The sequence below is a fragment of the Erpetoichthys calabaricus genome, chromosome 12 (assembly GCF_900747795.2).
Source record: "Erpetoichthys calabaricus chromosome 12, fErpCal1.3, whole genome shotgun sequence".
NCBI lineage: Eukaryota > Metazoa > Chordata > Cladistia > Polypteriformes > Polypteridae > Erpetoichthys > Erpetoichthys calabaricus.
Genome location: NC_041405.2, coordinates 124,853,197 through 124,873,721, shown reverse-complemented (window position 1 = coordinate 124,873,721; position 20,525 = coordinate 124,853,197). Strand labels below are relative to the sequence as shown.

The following is a 20,525-nucleotide window of genomic DNA, read 5'->3' as shown; positions in this document are numbered from 1 at the left end:
CAATGCCATCTCTCATGCTGGAACATGAAGCACTCTTGATAAAGTGGATCCACCAGTCCATCCACCATCTGTTCACTCCGACTGGGGTACTAACCATCAGTCATCCCACCCCGGTTGCACTTCTATCCACATGATCCTCCACTATAGCTTCCCGGCCAGGCAAAGAATCAGCCTCCATCCCAGTTGTGATGACACTCCTTCCATTAAGATGTCCACAGTGCTAAATACTCTTCAGCATACTGAGCAATGTGTTTCATATCCTCAAACATGGACACCAGGAACAGTGTGCCATCTTCATTAAAAATGTCTGAGTGATGATGGCACCCAACAAAACTTCCTTTGTCATATGGGAGGAACAGATGCCATTACCTGCAACAACACAGTCAGTGCCATGAAAAAATATTCAAAATGGTGGTGTCAAAATAAATGAAAAATAACAAGTAATAATGCTGCAAATCCTAAAATAAAACTGCAAAATCTGAATGGGAATAAATTCAGTTTCCCCAAATTCACGACAATTTCTTTAAGATAGATATACTGTATAGTTATCATTTTATAGTACAAATGACAGCTGTGATGGCAGATGTGTTTGGAGTATAATATTGAACTATTCTCCCTGGAGAAAAATCTGGAAAGCATAAAATGAAGAATAATGTGATGCCCCAATCCCCTAAACCCAAGCACAATTACTCCCTGGGCTTCATGTAGCACATAACCGAACATCAGTGAGGGAAGGAGAGACGCAGATCACTTCAAATTCTTTATTTTCTTCTGTGCTAAACTATACGTAAAATCAAAAGCTTCTTCACACAACAATCAAAGTCAGTAGTGGCATTTTCACAAATTAAAAGAACACAAAGTAAATCAAGTGAATGACTCCCAGACTAAATGTTAAAAGTGCAGGACTAACCCTTTAAAAACCCAGTAATCCAACAACTTCGCCGTTATTCCTTCAGAGCACCCAAGATTAATTAACTTGTCAAGTCAATTGGAAGACTAATCCAACATGTGCGTTCTTTCATGCTTCTCTACTCTCACTACATCACCTGATCCATGCCAACTGCTACCTCCATCACTCACAATTAATCAGGCCGGTTCACACATTGCATGTCTTCAATACCCTCTCTCTCGCATGTTTGGCAGATCAAACCAATCTGAATGACCCTAAGGAACTACTCAAATAAACCCTTGACTGAACACTTCAAACTATTCTTCAAATGCTCATTCCACCTTTAAGTAAGCCTACAGGAAAAGCATCATTCAATCTCCTTCCCCGACAATTGTCACCTTGCAACTTACATGCCAGTAGGCTCCCAACATGGTGGAATTCTAAGCAGTGCGGAATTTGTCAATTACACTATCTATCACCACCTCACTTACCAGCATACTGTACAGTATGGTGCCTCCACTACATCCTTCTAAGCCAATGTGCACCACATTCCTCATTTGGGCAAATGCTCCGCTTATTCATTACATAAATAGATAAGCCCAAGTTCAGAGTCACAGTTTGCCACACCCGTCCTTTGGTAAATGCACTGCTTAACTATTTACACTCTTTCTTATTCTATGAATAGCTATGCCCAAAACCAGCTGACTCTTATTTTTCACAATAAAGGGGCAATTAGGTATGCAAGGGTCTTTAAAATGTGTCTATTAAACATATATAAATGAAAGACCTGTGTGTGCGTGCGTGTGTGTGTGTGTGAATGTGTATGGAGCAGTCCGCTCTGCTCACGCTCAACCACAGCCACTAGATGGCGTATGCATGCACTTTTACATTTTTTTCGGCACTTGCATACAACTCAGTTCTCACCAGAAAGACCTGTGTGGGTGTATGGAGCAGTCCACTCTGCTCACACCCAACCACAGCTATGGGAGTTGGTGTGAACTCTACAGAAGATGTATAAGCTTATAGAACACTTAGAACACTCTCTAGACGAGAACAGGCCATTCAGCCCAACAAAACTTGCCAGTACTATCCACTTATTTATAGAAGTGTGACTTGCACTTGGTGAAATGGCACTTGCATGCACCTCACTTCTCATTCAACCCAAGCAGAAGAACTTAGCTTTGTGGTATATGCATGTTGTACGTTCACACACCGAGCTACCATACATTTGCCTGAGGCTGGTTTCAGCCTGTCTCGCTCAATTTATGCCACAGCTGCACTGACTACACATCCGTCTTGGACAAGATATGACCTGTCCTGGCCCACTTAGCTGACTCCTCTGCAAGTTCACCAATATGGTAAAACTGCTAAGGAGTCTTCGGGTCTCGAAGACAACACACAGCTAGTATTATAATAACTTGCAATTTCCTAAATTACTGTGACTCATTTATTATTAATAGGAGCCTGTCAATTCCATATCAATACCACCTAGCTGTTTAGGGGTTTATTGATCTCTTGACAACTATGAATTACAGATATTTTGCCTTGCTTGTCTCAAACAGGTATTTCAAAGGTTTAGATGCAAATCCTGCTTCCCTCAGAGCTCTATTTCAGGACTAGATTCATCAAACACTGCAATGTTGCAGTATGCCTACAATATCCAAATGGAAGCACTATCTTTTAAAATACTGTACCTAGTCTATGGTGGAAAAAACTGTATTCTGCAACGCATCTGTCATATTGTTTTTGGTAGAAAAGTTGTACTAAAATTGTGGGCATATTTGGACAGAGCTACTGTATCTGGTTTTGGCACCAGTAACCTTGGGGTAAAACAATCAGTATTATGCTCCTCAGTTATTATTAGGTCTTCAGTTAACCTTCATTTAATTTGCCTGTGCCTTCTACATGTCTTCTGGAATTTGACAAGGTTCTGCTGTTTCTTTACTCTAATAATGGCAATACGCTTTGCTCAGCAATACCAAAATGCATCTTCATGCAGCCCTATGAACTCAAGCAATGACTGTTTTTTAGTGTTACATTTGCATAATTTTACTACATTGTGGTTTTCATTTTCAGTAAAATATTCATTACATTCCCAGATAGTGGGAAACACCCTCTTCTTATGGCTCTTCTTCCATGAAACACCGATAAGGTCAAACAGGTTTCCCTACTACCACCTAAAAATTGGCCCAGGACTTTTCAATTTGGAGCCATCCACCTCAGAGTTAATCTCCAAGTGTTGCAATATTCTTCTACTCTGTATTTCCATTCAAAGCTCATTTTCAGTCATTCTTTTTTCAATTCAAATAAATAATCTAATCTAATTCAACAAGTCAAATTCTGGGATTATTTTTGATGTAGCAACTGGCTCCTAGTTCTCCCTAAACATTTTTCACCATCTTGCACTCCTTGTAGTATACAAATGACTCTGAATCACGTGTTGATCATCATCATGAACACGTCACTTATGTCATGAGGCGCTGTCCATGGCAGTGCAAATTTTTAGAAAATTTGGAGCCTGGGCAGCAGCATATAGGTGTGTAGTAGCGTGATGGAGCGACTCCGGGGTGTTGACAAGATGGTCTTCAGATTATGAGTTTGTGGGCACATGTGTACGGTCTGGCCAATAGCTTCATTAGCACTCCAGGGTGCATTTTTAAACACCTATGCCCCACCAATAGTTAAAAAGAGAGTCCCCTTTAGGACAGAACGGTTGAAGGACGGTTGCTAAAGAAACGTCAAGGCAGCATTGGGAAGTCATTTTAACATGGAAGAGTAGAGGCAAGGTGGTTGGGATCCATGAGGGAGTGATGTAAATGGCTGTTCCAAGGGATGTCCTCACTGAACTGTAGGCGTGAGGACTTGAAGTGAGCGCAAAGTAGCATATGGGAAGATGGAGGGCCAGCTTGATACGTCTCGACCGATATTGATGAGGACAAGAAGGATGGGAGTCAGGAGAAGGTGACTGCAGCTATTGGCATTGCCAGGAGGACCCACTGGGGTGAGCTGGGGAGATGGAGAGAGAGACAGCCACGTTAGTCTTGCTGAGGAGCACAACTGGATACCATGAAGCAATTCTAAAAGGGATTTAAAAGTATTTATTGATTGTTTTTAACCTCTACAAGAACACTGATTTCTTTGGCTAATATAATCTGGTTGCTGTCTCTCACTCACCACTATGCCCATCTCAGTTATGAACTTCTAGAGGGTCAAACAAACAGTTTAAATGATGGGTATCTGCACCCTGGTTCTTGACCCTCTGACAACCTAAACTTCCTGTTCTCCAAATGTAAAAAGCGGTGTGGGATGGTCCATACAGTACTTCCATGTAAATTTCACTTTAGTGCAAAGGAGACTGCTCTAAGACTACAAGGGAAGCGCCTCCTCATGAAAAAACTCGGCAATAATTTATTGCACTACATCTAACATGATTTTTTCTCATACATTCCCATGGCAGCACGATCTATTAAAACCCATTGAAGTGCAACTTCACTGGACTTCAACAGCACTTCAGAAAATTCTTTGTTTTCACTGCAGCAAAGCTGGATGTTTATTGGATGAATGCTTCAAATTGTCATTTCCAGGGAAGCTCAGCGTCTCTGGGAGTAACTGGGGCAGTGGGCTGGCCAGGACATTGGGCTGCTGCATGATGATTAGAGGAACTGTCAAAGTGGCTTAATCTCTCTTTGATAGACAGCGTTTTGGCATTGGAGCATTTCAAGTTCATTCCTATGTGGATTTTTGGCAAGTGAAGTCATGAGACAAGCTGCTACTCGTAGTTGGTTACTTGCTAGCAATATAGCCCACTGTTTTAATTTGTACATATCCTCACCTCCCACCTACCTCTATTCCGGACAGAAATACTGATCAGTCTTGAGGACTCAGACAGCATTTCTGCAATATATAAAAACATTTTAAAATCCTTCCCTTTCAAAGATCCCAGAGTACAGTGGGAAAAGGATCTCTCACTCAACATCTCAGAAAAGGAGTGGAATGTAGCAATGCACAGAATTCACTCGAACTCCATATGTGCAAAGTGTATAATTATTCGACTTAAAATGATATATCGAGCGCATCTGTCTCGTTTAAAATTGTCCATTATGTTTCCAGGGCAAGATCCAACCTGCGAACATTGCAATCAAGCTCTAGCCTCACTGGGCCACATGTTTTGAGCATGCACCAAATTAGCATAATTCTGGACCAAAATCTTTAAATGCCTTTCAGACAGCCTTGGTGTCACAATCACTCCTAATCCATTAACAGCTGTGTTTGGTGGACTCCCAGAGGGGCTTAAAGTGAAGAAGAACAAACAAACTGGAATTGCCTTTACTACACTGTTGGCACGTATCTTGCTCAACTGGAAGAATGCTAACTCACCTCTTTTAAGTCAGTGGGTAACTGATGTTTTATATTATCTAAATTGGAAAAAATCTAATTCTCACTTAAAGGATCTGTACAAACCTTTTTCAGAACTTGGCAGGATTTGATCAATAACATTTTAGAATAAGCATTAAAATTGAGGAAGCATATTCTCTCCCCTCTTTTTTTATTCTATTATTTTTATTCATTTATTTATTTACATATTTTTACTATTATTAATGTTTTACTCTTCTGACCTAGCTCTCTTTCTCATGGGTGGGGGTCAATTTGTTTTGAACCTAGTTTTGTTAAACTTGTCTTGCTTGTATGGAATGTTATTTGATTTTAATAAAATTAATAAAACATTAAAAAAATAGTAATAATTTGTACATATCCTACTGTAAATAAAAACATAAATATAGCGTTCTTGAGTTTACTCCTTGTTTCAGTTTAGTAAAGTTTGTTGGTTTATTTCAAATTGGTTCACGTGGGACTAACCAGCCAGCTATCTAGCTGTTCATAATGGCAGAGATTGCTAATATTGGTGATTTTGGCGAAGCCATTTGACAGTCTTCCTTATAAGAAGAGACACGGAATTAAACAGCAGGACATATCAATGCCCAAGACTGATTAGTTTCAAAAGTCAGGGAAAAATAATCAGCCTTTTCAACTCCCCTGTTATGGCAAGGTGAGCAGGCTAACTGGAAGTGCTGTGAAAAAGAGAATGTACTTCTAATGAAACCATCTCAGGTTGTTTGGTGAAAACTGGGTTTTGGGGATCTGGCTACCTTTAATGGCAACAATTGATGCTGCATTAGCAGGTGCAGACAGCTGCAATACAATGGGCCAAAGCCATTTAAGCACCCTTTCTCTGCTGGCCATTGAGAGGAAACTGGTTAAGTGTCTGGAAAAGACTCCCAGTTGGTATGACAGGGTCACAGAGCATTTTCTACAAAAAGAAAGGAAGGCAGAATTTACATATAAATAACATGATGCAATAATTGACTCATTTTATGATGTAGGTCAAAAATGTGATTCCCCTGTTTGAAAGACCACCAGCTGCCACGGTTTCAGTGATACCACAGGAAATCACTCAATGGAAGAGTGTGCAGTATAATGCAATCAATTGCACTGTGCTGTAATATACAATAAAGTACATTAACCTACATTTACTATGTACACAAAACGACCAGGAAATTTGAATGAAGTGAACAACTAAAATATTTAACTTGAAATTAAACACTTTGGGTCAAATGAAGTAAACAAGCTGCTTAGATAGACAGATTGGTAGAGCGGTGGCTGAATGTCTCTGTGCACGTCAGCCTTTACAGATCTAGGCATGTGTTCATTTCTTTCTCCTTATCACCCAGTATGTCAGCTATCTTCAATTTTAAATTTCTTTGGTGGTGTGAGTGTGTGTGTGTGTGTGACTAAACCATTTTTGAAGGATATGGAAATAAGTACTGGCCCAGATTGGACCAAAAACAACAGCCTTGGAGCCTGAAACAAGACAGACATGATGCAATTTGGTTGAAAAAAGATAGGTCAAGCTTTTTGGAAGTTATCATTGTGCCTAGGTTTTCGACAGACAAACATATGGACACCAAGCTAAAATCAACTCTGTCTGACATTTTGAATATCATTGAATCAGAAACTGCTCTTAACTGAATAGTGAAGTTTTAAACCTATCACCAAACTCCATTTACATGGAAGTAAAAATAAATCTTAAAAGACGCCTGGGATAAAGACGTTTTCCAAATATGCCAGAATACGAACCTCTACCCCTAACAAATATTTAAGATCCTTGCACATTCCACAAAACTAATATCTTTGTGGCCATATTGGCTGCAGTGCTTTCAATGTCCTCAGTCTCATCACATTGGATCTCATCTTACTGTGTTGAAAAACTATGCAGCTTTGCCCAAATATAAGAGACAACCCAAGTTTTCTGTAACCAATTTGATAAATATGTATGGCCCCTCATCCCTCATGATAGTAACACAAGCCCTTGACTAATAATAAAAATTCGTTTTTAGCCTTGGTTTCACATTTAGATCTGGATTTCAAACATTTCAGTAAGGCTTTAATTTGCATATATGCTCACATGGCACATTTCAGCCATTGTTTTACGTTTTTAAATAATGGTCCAGAAGATTTCTCTACACAATCTATCTACTGTAAAATAAAGCATTAGCATCTGCATGTCCAGTCCCACAGAGCAATCTGATTGGACAGTTTGGCTTTGGTGTGACTGGTCACTTTGGATTTGGTGAAGCGAAAATAAAAAGAAGAAATGCAAATAAAAGACGTATGTGGAGGAGTAAAGGCACACACTGAGAGAGTCTCCTTCAAAGACGGACAGTTTAAAACCGGACTGGAGGTCACCTCGAAAATAATGACAGAGTCTGAGAAGTGGGCTTTACGAGAACGAGCATGAAGGAGAAAGGACCTGTGAAGAGTGGTTCGGACCCGCAACAACAAAACAAAGCAAATTGCACTGAAATTACATGTAGGGCCTGACATAGAAAAATGTAAAAATATTTCCCATTATCTGTCTTTGACAGGTTCCATACCTAGTATCTAATAATGATACACTTTGCATTTAACCCAATTTTTTCAGAAAAGTAAAAGGTAAATACTTTATTCCCATAACAATATCACAAAGACATATGAATAAAACATCAATACAAACTTACAGCCTAAGGACAACAGTAATTTATTCCACAACAATCCAGAATAAATAACAAATCTGACAAGAACAAACTTAGCCATATTCATCAAATTTTAGTATTGGAATGCTTAAATTAAGATGTTAAGGTAGTGCATGTCAAAGATTAAGGAAATCTAGTCCTGGTCTTCAGGATACGAGTCGTTTACTAGATATACAGAGGATGGGCAGAGAGGAACCCCTTACGGGCATGTTAAGCACTATGCTCAGGCTACAGTAGTTTCCCTCAGGTTAGCCAGTATTTAAGTTTAATTTATAATATTCTTCACATTTTCAAGTTTCATAGCTTCAGGTGCAGATAGTACTATAAAGCCATTCTGTATATTTTTTTGTTTGTTTTGACGACAAAAGGGTGTTCATCTTCAGAAATACTGCAAATGTACACACATGTACACAAGGCACCTTGAATCTCTCTAAATAATGATTGTACTATTTTTGCTACTTTGTTTATGTGTGATTTGCCTCCATTAGATTCATTATTGCATTGTGGTGACAGATTTTTGCCTGATCTCTCTTGTTTTCTACTTTTCTTTTTTAGTACCTCATTGCTTCTGTTTAAGGTTATTTGCCTTGCATTCTTCAAAAGCTAAGTGAGCTCATGTCTTAGCTTGGAAACTGTATAACTTCGAGGTGTTCAAGGATTGATGCGAGAAATGTAGATAACCAGAAAACGATAATGAGGCATGAAGCATAGTGAAGGGAAAACCAGGTCAGAGTAGAAAATATCAAATCATAAGGCAACCAAACCACAAGGGCAAAATGAGAATCAGACATGGAAGGCAGAAGGAACATCAATAAACTGAACACAAAGCTGGACACTAGTGCTCACTTGTTACAGAAGCTAACTATCGCAAGATTTGAGACATTATCCACCATGGGATAATGTGCAATGGAACTGCCACCATATTTAAAGAGACACATCCTGTGACATAATTGATATGACGCATCTCATTATGTCACATAAAAAAAAAAAAAATGTAACGGGAATGAAATAACACTTCCACCTTGATAAAAGGATAAGTGTCTGTGTGTCTGTCTGGTTGCTAGGTCTCTGTCTTTCCCACAGATGGTGTACCAAAACATTAACACTGCTTTAATGAATTCCATACCAAATGCCATATAATGGAGACATATGCATTACATTTGTCATTCCAACAAATAGTGCATTAAAAACATGTGTAGTGATGCATTTTATTGCTACAAATGTTTGTGATGCGCCATCTGTAGGAATGAAAAATGCAATGTACTTTAGTACTACATGCATTACAAAATACATTCCAATAGATGGTGCACTGCAAATGTTAATGCAGAGATCTATGCAGCCTGTCTTAGAAGTGCAGCACAGCTAGATGTCAAAATGCATCGACATGATCAAAGAACTTTAAAAACAAATTCTACATAATAAATAACAAAATAAACTAAAAAAAATTTCATTTTCACATCCATCTCTATATTCTTTTCAATCCATTTAGGCTGCTCAAACTTTTGTAGTGATATGTTAATGCTTTGTCTTTCATGCTAATTTGAGTTTATTTCTTTGGTTGAACTAATACCACTTTTATCGCTGTCTTCTTCAACTGGCTCTGTTAGAGGTTTCCCCAGCACCTTAATAACATCGCAGATCATGTTTTCACTACAAGTTGCACAGCAAAATCACAAATTTTAAAATTAAATCTAAATGTTAATTTATCATTGCCAGTCTTACTCTGTGAGAGAAGATTTGTTTGACCCTTGTTTTACACCACTGTGATGCGCAAATGAAGGCAAGTCCCACAGCTGTCCACGAGACCCACTGCATGATACTCTATATAATAATAATAATAATAATACATTTTATTTATGTAGCGCCTTTCCCATGCTCAAAGCACTTACAGAATATAATAAAGAACGGCAGTGTATACAGTATATAGCATTGTATAAACCAGATAAATAAATAAAGAAAATTAAGATAGTGAATTCTGAAAAAAAAACAGACAACATCATTGGTGGTCTAGCACACACACACAGGTTACATGAGCATCTTGACAGAGAAGTAAACTGAGAGAAGGGTAATAAAGTCAAGTAGAGCTAAAAGCCTTCCTGAACAGATGAGTTTTGAGTTGTTTTTTAAAACAATTCATGGAGTCATCTGACCTGATTAATTTTGGTAGGTCATTCCAGAGTCTGGGTGCTATACAGCTGAAGGCCCTGTCACCCATGGAGTGTAGATTAGTGAGGGGCACAACAAGATTGCCAGAATCAGAGGACCTTAGTGGGCGGACAGGCACATAGTGATGGAGAAGGTTATTTAAGGCTTTGTAGGTTATTAGTAGGATTTTATATTCGATTCTGTAAGACACAGGGAGCCAGTGAAGACGGAGCAGGATGGGTGTGATGTGCTCGCTGCTGCTGGTTCGAGTAAGGACTCTTGCAGCTGAGTTTTGAATAAGCTGCAGCTGTGATATAAGATTAGAAGGGGCACCTGCCAGTAGGGAATTACAATAATCGATGAGGGATGTGATAAAAGCATGGACAAGTTTCTCAGCATTAGAGAAAGAGAGGAAGGAGCGAACACAGGATATGTTACGGAGGTGAAAGTAAGAAAGTTTCTTAATGTGATTTATGTGGGCGGAATAAGAGGGAGGAATCAAAAATGACACCAAAATTTTTTACAGTAGAGGCAGGTCTGATGAGATCACCGCCAAGATAGACTGGGAAGGAGCTCATTTTATTAAGTTGCATTTTAGTCCCAATTTGCAGGAGTTCAGTTTTATTGCAATTTAATTTTAAAGAGTTCTGCTCCATCCAGGTTTTAATTTCACTAAGGTAGGTTGTGAGCTGAGAAAGCTCTGATGAAGTTCCACTTTTAACATTGAAGTAGATTTGAGTATAATCTGCATAAAAATGATAACCCAGTCCATAGCTACGGATAATATGGCCAAGGGGAAGCATGTAAATACAGAAAAGCAGAGGACCGAGGACAGAGCCTTGAGGGACTCCTTGTGTGATCGGCGCTGTGCTGGATCTGCTGTTGCCAAGACTAACAAACTCTTGCCTATCAGTCAGATAGGACTTGAAGCACTGGAGGGCAGTGCCAGAGATACCCAGCATGTTCTCCATTCTGTACAGTAGGATGTCATGTCTGACAGTGTCAAATGCTGCACTGAGGTCTAACAGAATTAATATGCTGGTTTGTCCAGAGTCTGCTGCCATAAGCAAATCATTATAAATTATATAAAGACATTTCTCTTACTTATGTCTAATTTATGTAAGCCTGTATTGGTTTATTTTTTATTTGTCATTATTCTTTCCTAATTTAATTTGTTTTGCTTTTCTTGCAACTATTTCTTTGACATTTTATAAAACACCTTCAACTATTATAACTCCTGTGTATGCAAATGTGCTATTGAAATAAATGTTGTTCTTATTTTGTACTTTCTTTAAAATATGACTGCTTAGAAGATTCTACTTACTTTCTAGTCACGGCACTGATGCATTCAAGTGCACCTGAACTGTACTTCAAATGCTGGGAATTGCAGGGAACTGATGCCCTCCCAGGGAAATACCAAAGGCCAAGCAGCCAAAAATAAAAGAACAACGCTTGGTATATAACATCTATGACCTGTCCCATCCAAACATTATACTTGAAATCACAAAGCATCGCCCTTTTGGAACATGGCAGCATCATTAAAATATGGTTAAGTGAATCCATTAACCTATAGCCCAGACTCCGATGTGCAGAGTGGTTTACGGCTCAAAAGCAGCAAATGAATTTTTCTACGATTGATGCTCCATATCTCCAAAACACATTGTTAGAGATGACACAGACAGGAATATATTTTAGCATCCTGTAAAAACTGCAGAACATTGCCAGACAAATTATAGGATACTCAACTGAATTTCAGGTGATTTGAAAATATTTCATTTAGAGGCTGCACACCTTTAATCTACTGCTCTAATGCACTTTCATATTTAATTTAAATAAACATGCTATTAGAAAAACATTCACACATTGTCTTTCATTATTTCTTATTTGTTATTTTAGTATACAATGCTCTTTGCAATATAATCCGTAGACTAAAATGGCTAACTTGTATGGTTGTCCTGAAGGAAACCTACAAGAAGAATAAGGATTTATAGAACAAGTTGTACATCTATATACTAGGCACAGTACAGCAAGATTCCTCTTAAAATAATACAACGTCATATTCACACCAAGCACATTTCTCCAGCTTATCAGGATTGAGTTTTACAAAAAGGCATAAAATACACTTACCATGTCTGTGTCTGAAACAGGTCCAAAGCTGGTTACATAGATATCAGTGGCAACCTTTGTTACACTTTCTGTGGAAAAAAGGAAAAAATAATATGTATACATATTGTATATGCAAGGTATTGGTTATCAACACCATCCCAGAAGGGACACCAAAATTATCCTACCCAGGTAAGGATGCCTAAAGAGGACAGAATGAATAACCTATTCTTTTACTTTTTTCCAACCCACTTAATCCAGACCAGTGTCTTTATGGTTTTCTTTTTTTGTTGGGGGTATTAAGCCTATCAAGGCCGAAAAAAGGGTGCAAAGCAGGAACAAACCCTCCACGTCACCTAACATGCATGTCTTTGGACAGTGGGAGGAAACTCGGAGAAACCAAGGCAGACAAAGGGAGAACATGCAAGCTCCACACAGGGAAGGCTGCGCTACCACTGTGCCACCATGCCGCCCACTATTCCAGCAAAAAAAATAATAACTGGGACATTAGGAGACAGTACCCTATGATAAGGTTTCTTCAAGGTGGCCTAGCGTTTTCATTATACATGGACCAAGAGGCTGATGGGAAGACGGTGGAGCTCTAGGAAGACAATCCCAAGACTTTAATAGAGACAATTCTAGCTCAGAAGTACTTCGGATGGGACCAGAAATGACCTTGGATGCAGGCAGAGTACCAGGAAGCTAATTCTAAGATTTTAATAGAGCTGCGTCTGGCCCAGAAGTACTTTGGATGGGGCCAGTAGTGGTCCTGGACCCAGGTCAGGTAGTTGGAAGACAATTCCAAGAGTTTGATAGAGCTGGGAATATTTTGGCACCAAAAGTGACTCAGGAAATACTCTTAGGAATAGTCTTACAAGAAGCCAGTGATTATAAATCTAGTGAGTCTGGGATTTGGGAGACGTGTGGATAACAATGGCTCATCTGTCAGAAAGAGGAAAGGTCAAAGATGTTTGAGGAAGAGATGAAGGATTTGGGTAGGAAATCATTGTTTGCTTCTTAGAGTTGGAAAGCGGAACAGTCACTATAGAGGTTGAGAACAGTTGTTCATTTGTGCTAGTCAGGCCTAAAAAATGAGTAGATTTTGTTAGTTTGTCATGATATGTTCTATTACTGCTTCCATTGCACCTACCATCACATTTATTTTTCTTTATTGATGTTATTCTGGGTTGGGATTGGATTATGATCACTCCTCCAAAGGTCACAATACATACACATCCAAACATACTGTATATTATTCAAAATATAAACATGTGGTGTATTCATTAAAACACTAATTATTATTATACTGTAGCCACAGTAGCTGTTAACTATGTGATATTTAATACATATTCAGTTGAAAATAGGGAAGCGTATTGAACTGAAAATCATGCATCTGGGGGAAAAAATATTGCTACCTCATTGGCTTTTCCAGGAGACATGCATTGACCTCTTTTAAAAATAGATTTGTGATTAAACAATGCTTTGGTTTAATCACAATAGAAATATATATTGCCCAATGCAATAACTATATTATTTCATATATTGCTTGTGTTGGTATGTGCCTTCCCCTGGTATTCTGTTTTCCTCTTACATCTGAAAGACATACATGAAAGGTTGACTGATGACTTTAAATTGACCCAGTGAGGGGGAGAGTGTGAATGTGTACGTGACCGTGTCCTGTGATGGAGTCATGTCACATCAGAAGTTGTTTCCTGTTTTGTGTCAGATCTATATGACCCTGAAATGGGAAAAGCAAGTGGAGAAAATGGATGGATGTATTGAAGTGCTGTGCTTCATGATGGTGAAGAGAGAGAGAGACGAGTTATCTGCAGCATAATCCTGTATTCCAGGAGGTCTGGCTATCCCCAAGATACCTAACATTTTACAGTCACAACAAACGGCAGAAGTAGGGCATTCATTAAATGCAGAACTTCACAGTTGACTTCATTGTTTTCAAATAATAGATCAGCTATGAGGGGAGAAAATCGAAAAATGAAAAAAGCAACTGTTAGCTAATAAACACTGAAAATGCCATGGGGATTAGCTGTTTATATTGATACAGCCTTGTGCACTTCTAGGTAATGTGTAGAAGGAATTAAAATACTGTACAAATTGTTACTCTGTATAGTAAAAGCCAAAGAAAATGAAGGGCAGGTTTCTGTACAAAGTCTATAATAGAATAAAGACTAAATGATTCAGAGTACCGTTCTATATAGAATTTGGTCAACATCCTGCAGAAAAAGGTAGAGTGGCATGGGGATCAGCCCAAATAAGAGCAACTAGGTACATCCTTGGACTGAATGACACATCTTTCCAACAAGCTAAAAAAATGTAATTCCTTAAGGTCTAAACATAAAATATTACTTGGGTTGATAATTTAGTTGTTTTCATAATCCTCAAAATCATTGCCAGAACAAATCTAGCCAATTCAACTAAATACTGAAATTCTTTCAAGTTGTTTATGAGGAAAGACATTTTGTAATATTTAGTGAAATGAAACAAATGACAGTCTTCACAAAACCTTATTTAATATGCACAAGACTCCCTTCTGTTTAGAACATACAGCATGGCATGAAATGAAAAAAAGTATTATCAAAGAACATAGCCTTCCTTCATGGTCACTGTTCTCCCTCATTCTGGCAAAGGGTTTAGGACCACTAGCAGCTGCACCACTAGGTACAGGGACAGCTTTTACCCTCTGGACATAAAGTCAATCAGCCGTCACTCATAGTCATTTATGCATCCATCCATCTAACTTCTAAACCCATTTATTCAGAGCAGGGTTGCGGGGAAGATGAAGCCTATCTAAATTCAATATTTTTTTATATCTGCCTGATGACTTTATCCAAGGCAACTTATAATATCAGAATATGTAACATGCGCTAAAAGATAATTCTTCCACTTGAAATACAGGTTATCAGGCTAAATGATTTGCTCAGGGTCGACAATTAAGTAGAGGTACACTCTTGAAAATACTGTTGTTTTAATGGGACTTTACAGGGATGTCCGGTTCCTTGTTGAATTTTTGCTTGACTACATCCATTTAATTCTGGGTAGCGTTCATTGCACACGAGGCTAGTTCTTTGTGATTTGAAAAACTTCCCAATATGTAAAAAAAAGTGAAATCTCTAATGTATGGTAGGGTATCGAGCAGGACACTAGCAGATTAAGAAAACCCAGAGTTATTCTGTGTTATTGTATGCAGCAACAGTCCTTTTGAAATTATGACCCAATGAGATTTCCCAAATCTGTTGCCATCTGGTCATAGTTACAGTATTTACTGTATGGATCTTGTTACAGATCTATATAAACTAAGGTTCTTTCTGGAACCTTCATGTGGATGGATCTTTTGGAAACCAAAAATGGTTCCCCTATGGCATTGTTCTAAAAAACACTTTGGCCCCTTTATTTTTAAGACTGATAGCAACTAGTGTTGGGTGTAACACGTTAAAAGTAATTTTAAAGAAGTAATAATACCTGTGTTACTTAAAAGAAACAACATATGTGTTACAGTGTTACTACTGAAGTCTATTCCTGACATACTGTACATGCGTCTGCTATCTGGTGTTAGTTAGTTAGGAAGAACTTAAGCACGTGCCTACCGTGTAATTAAGTGAAAAGAACTGAACAATAGTTCTAAGTGTACATTCAGCTGTGCATGTGTCGAGGGCTGAATTTAATTGCTCCACTTTGGGGTCACAAAGATTACCGCAGCAGAACTGGGTGTAAGGCAAGGAGCAAATGTAGGCCGGTCCTTTGTACAACTCAAATCTCACAGCCAAGCAGAAAAGAGTGTTGTGTGTGCAGTCCAGTAACAGAAACTTATAAATAAAGAGTCAGTTTAGTTGTAATCCAATTATTTACTATTGGTAAGCTGAAACAGTGTGATCAGTGCGCATATTGCCAATCTATGGGATCTCGGTTTGTGGAGGGAAAAAGTGGATGAAAGTTAATTACTTTATAGCTCCTGAAGACTAAAAATATTTATAAACCACAAGAAAACTATCAAATTTGGCTACATTTCTGATCAGTACATAAATGGACTTTGGATTTAGTAACAAATGCTAACTATATAACATATGTAATTACTTTTTTTGTAAGTAATAAGTAACATAGTTTTAAAACTAACATTCTCTAGCACTAGTAGGTACAGATCAATCAATCTTATACTTTGAAGACCACTGTTTTAGCTACCATACCAAACTTGTTTTTTTAAATATTATCTGCTATTATGTTTCCTTTTGCTGTTTTTTTCCTCCTCTGCTGTTGGATTTGCTTCATTGTCTGACCTAGCATTGTAACAATTTGTCTCGAGCGCTAACCTGAGACGATTGCTACCACTAATCTGTCCTAGGTGACGGCAGATGATAAAAGGATAGGCCAATATCACACCCCGATAAATTTTCCCGTATACCCTTTATTTTACTCAAAACAGTTCCTTAATACCAATACATTTATAGCCCACAAAAACTATAGTCAATATCTATACTTACATTACATCAAATAAACAACAAAAAGAAATACAATCCCTTACACATGCATCCCGCCACCCTGAAGTAACCCTTATATTGCAGTTCCACACACATATACATATACTGTATATACACAACAACAATATTCATTCCCTCAGTTCCCCTTCCAGAGATGATAAATAGCTCCACAGATTGTCCACAGTTCTGCCCCGCAACTGCCGGCAAGCAGACGAGGAGTCCTGAAAATTGCAGACTATAAGCACACTCCCCTCTTCGTCATGAAAGACATACAGTCAATCTTGCGGCATGATAAAATATAGTAAGTCGTTTTGAAATAGCTCACCAGAGTCCGTAGGAAACAGCAGAACGTTCGATTCCCAAATCCAAAGAAGACCTTCCACCTTCTGACAGGATGGTAGGAGCTCCTAGGCTTTTTACATGGCCAGTGCAGTAGATGATCTGTATTTTAATTATCCGATGCTCTTCTTTCACCCTTTTCCTCCTCCTTCTTTCACTCTTTAAAACGGCGCGCTTTATGCAAATGACTCCCCGAAAAAACAGTAAAACCAGAAGTTCCACCTCTGGGGCACCGCTGTCAGTCTCTAGCTGTAAGAATGTTCCCCACAACACGCGATCGACAGCAGAAAACATTATTTTTATGTGGCAGCGCTACAGCATACTAATGTCACCAAGTCCATAGGAGTCGTGGTATCAGTCTCTTTGTATTGCGATCACACAATAAATTCAAACTTGAATGCTTCTCCCCAACCCATCTGATTTTCATTTAGTTTGGAACATTGGTAGCAGTATTTAACTATGCAGTTAATCTGATAAAATTCAACATCACCATATTGCTGCTACCACATCAACAGTTTCTCCTGTGCCTTCTAGCCTCTCATAGGACTGAGATACCTTTACTGAGGATTTAACAGTTTAGAAAATGTTTACTATATGTGTGTAAAGCAATTGTTCATTCAGGGTACCAAAGGCATGCTGATTAGTTCTAAAATTAATTTTGAACTCCAAAGGCATGAGGGATATTCTGGCATAGCAGTGAGAATTGCTGCTTCTCAGATCCTCAGTTTGAATCATTGTCTCTGTCTGGGTGGATTAGTACATTTCTCTGTGTGTCTCCATTAATGTTTTTTGGACACTCAGGTTTTCCTCCTCCATCCCAAAGACAGGTTATATTAACTGACAATTCTAAATTGGCTGAGTATGAACATGGATGGGTGACTTTGCATTGATATGGGTCTAATGTTGTGCGAACAAGTTCTAGCCCCTTTACATCGCTGTATTGGATTTAGAAAACCTAACAATGTTATGTTGTGATGTGTAGGTATACTGAGCAAGGTGCATACTTGTGCAACTTGAATGAAAGCCCTCTTTTTAAATATTCTTTCCATTTATCTTAGAAATAAGTAAAAAAAAACATTAGATACAAAACTAATTCAGAATAAAAGTGGAAAGTTTTGAAAAAGGAAAAAATACATTTGCAAATGGGTGGATTGCTCTACACATCTCCTGTGCAATCAATCAATCATTTGCCACTTGAAATTTAGAAAAAATTAATACGCTGCCGGTGTGTTGGGTTATTCAGCAGAGCATTGCTCTCTAATTAGTAAATTAATTGCACTCTCTTTAGATCAAATTTTATCTATGAAAAGCCATCTTCATATAATGTATAATGTTAGGTTAATAATATTTGATTGGAAAAGGCTCTATTACAAACACAGGAATGGCTCCCTAGAAGCCTCCTATGTTACTGTTCATGTATTTTCATGCAAGCTGAGCTGTGGCATACTGTTGTCCATCTGCTCATTGTTCATACAATAATAAAAACTTAGTTTAATTATAACATCAATGTAAATAAATTTTTGTTTACTCTACAGTCATGCTTTAGCTCTAAATGAATTTGATATGCAAGGCAATATGCTAAGATCATGTTTGTGTAATGATGCCAATAGCAATAAAAATTCAACACTGCTAGGTTCTTCTGTTATAATGGAATTCTTTCTCCTCATCAAGAGGAAAACAGCAATCATCCATTCTCTTATTGTCCAAGCTTAAGTGCTTATTTTGTTTTTATTTTAAATAAACATTCTCAAACCTGCTTTACCCAAGTGATGCTCATTGCAAATCCCACTCACATGCCCTATATATTCACACCCACCAGTGAATAATTTGCCAACTAGCCTAGCATGCACATCTTTGAGAATGTGAGAGCAAGGGACAGAGTCTAGTTGACCCAGGGAAAGCCAGGGAGAACGTGCAAATTCCAAACAATAACCAGGAAATATTTTACTTAGGATTATTGTTTTTTGAGCAGCATAGCGGCAAAGTGGTTAGCACTGCTGCCTAACAGTTCCAGGGTCCTGGTATCAAAGCCCAGCCTGCCCACTGTGTTTAAATCCTTAACATTTTCCTCCCACAAAGCTATGTGTTTGACTTACTTCTGACTCTAATTTCAGTCCATATGATGGAGTGTGGGCATGTGCATAATTGTGCCTTGTGATGAGCTACTGCTCCTTCCAGGTTTGATTCTTGCTTTTCACCTAATGTTGGAGTGGATGGCTATCTTAAGGGTCTTTCCCCTCTGGATATTTATTCATGCCAGAAATCTGTGTAGATATAGACATTGCCCATGGTACATCACACAGGAAGAAATATCTTTTAGGAAACATCATTTAGGAATAACCTCTTGCACAGGCCTTATTGGGTATTGGGCATCCTGGATCACGTAATGAAATATTGTGTTTTTAGGAATAGTCTCTAGTATCACATTGTAGATTGCCTCCCATCAGCCACATATACAACAGAACCCAGCAGGCATGGCATATACTTCTCTGTGTAAAGGATGATCTCTGCAATTACCTCGTGCTCTGAAGGAAGATAATGTTAATCCAGGATTACTGCGGGTTTATGCACAGTTTAGACAACCTAGAGGAAGAACATAACTATACCCCACCCCTTGACAGCCCCCCACCATCTCCCCTTCCTAAAAGATATCAAAGCGTTAGGCATCTTCATCTCTATGCTCCATCCCCAACATTGTGACACAGTCCACAATTTATAATGCACATGAACACAAATGGAGTCTCTGTTCCAGTACCCATGTATAAACCTTTCCAGAGAGGCTGTCATCCCTCAGTAGTTGTAACACACTGTCTTATCTACCTTTTTTAAAATAGGGATCAGTGCTCAAGCATTCCTGTCCTGAGCTACTGGTCCCCACCAATGGGTCTGCTGATTGATGCAAAGACAGGCAACAACAATCCTCTAGTCACAGCACTACCAAGATCCTTTCAGACTCTATGTAACAAACCTCCCCCAATATTCATTCAGGAGATAAACTTCTGGAGGTGGGTAATGAAAACATTTAGAACACAGGCAGCCACTACTTCTTTCTAGCAAATTCTCACTAGCCATTTAGGTTTTTGAGGGCAGTGCAGTGGGTTCTCCATCTATTTAAGTCACTTCTCCTTCAAGTGGTGATAACTTGACTGCTCAACCCATCTCTTTATCTGCATGCTCAGAACATATGGCCTCAGATGAGATGACACAATGTGTTCAATCATGAGGTTGGTTATATACACTCTATGACTAGCACAGATATCCAATAGTAATTCACTGCTCTGAATCAGGTCAGGTAAGTTGATCCCCAATCATGCTCCATCATATGCTCCATCATGTCCTCACAGGTGGCGCAGTGGTAGTGCTGCTGCTTTGCAGTAAGGAGACTGTGGAAGATTGTAGGTTTGCTTCCCGGTTCCTCCCTGTGTGGATAGCGCTTTGAGTACTGAGAAAAGCGCTATATAAATGTAATGAATTATTATTATTTTTATT

The 20,525-nt window shown here is 38.6% G+C and overlaps 1 protein-coding gene across 1 annotated transcript in view; it reads right to left on the bottom strand.

Annotated features, from left to right (window-relative positions):
- The window catches only part of gabra3 (gamma-aminobutyric acid type A receptor subunit alpha3), a 534,464-nt gene that overhangs the window by 301,333 nt on the left and 212,606 nt on the right, over positions 1 to 20,525 (bottom strand). Inside the window, exon 4 of the mRNA XM_028816097.2 lies at positions 12,232 to 12,299. Within this exon, the coding sequence (XP_028671930.1) occupies positions 12,232 to 12,299 (68 nt within the window). The remainder of the gene's footprint in view (positions 1 to 12,231; positions 12,300 to 20,525) is intronic.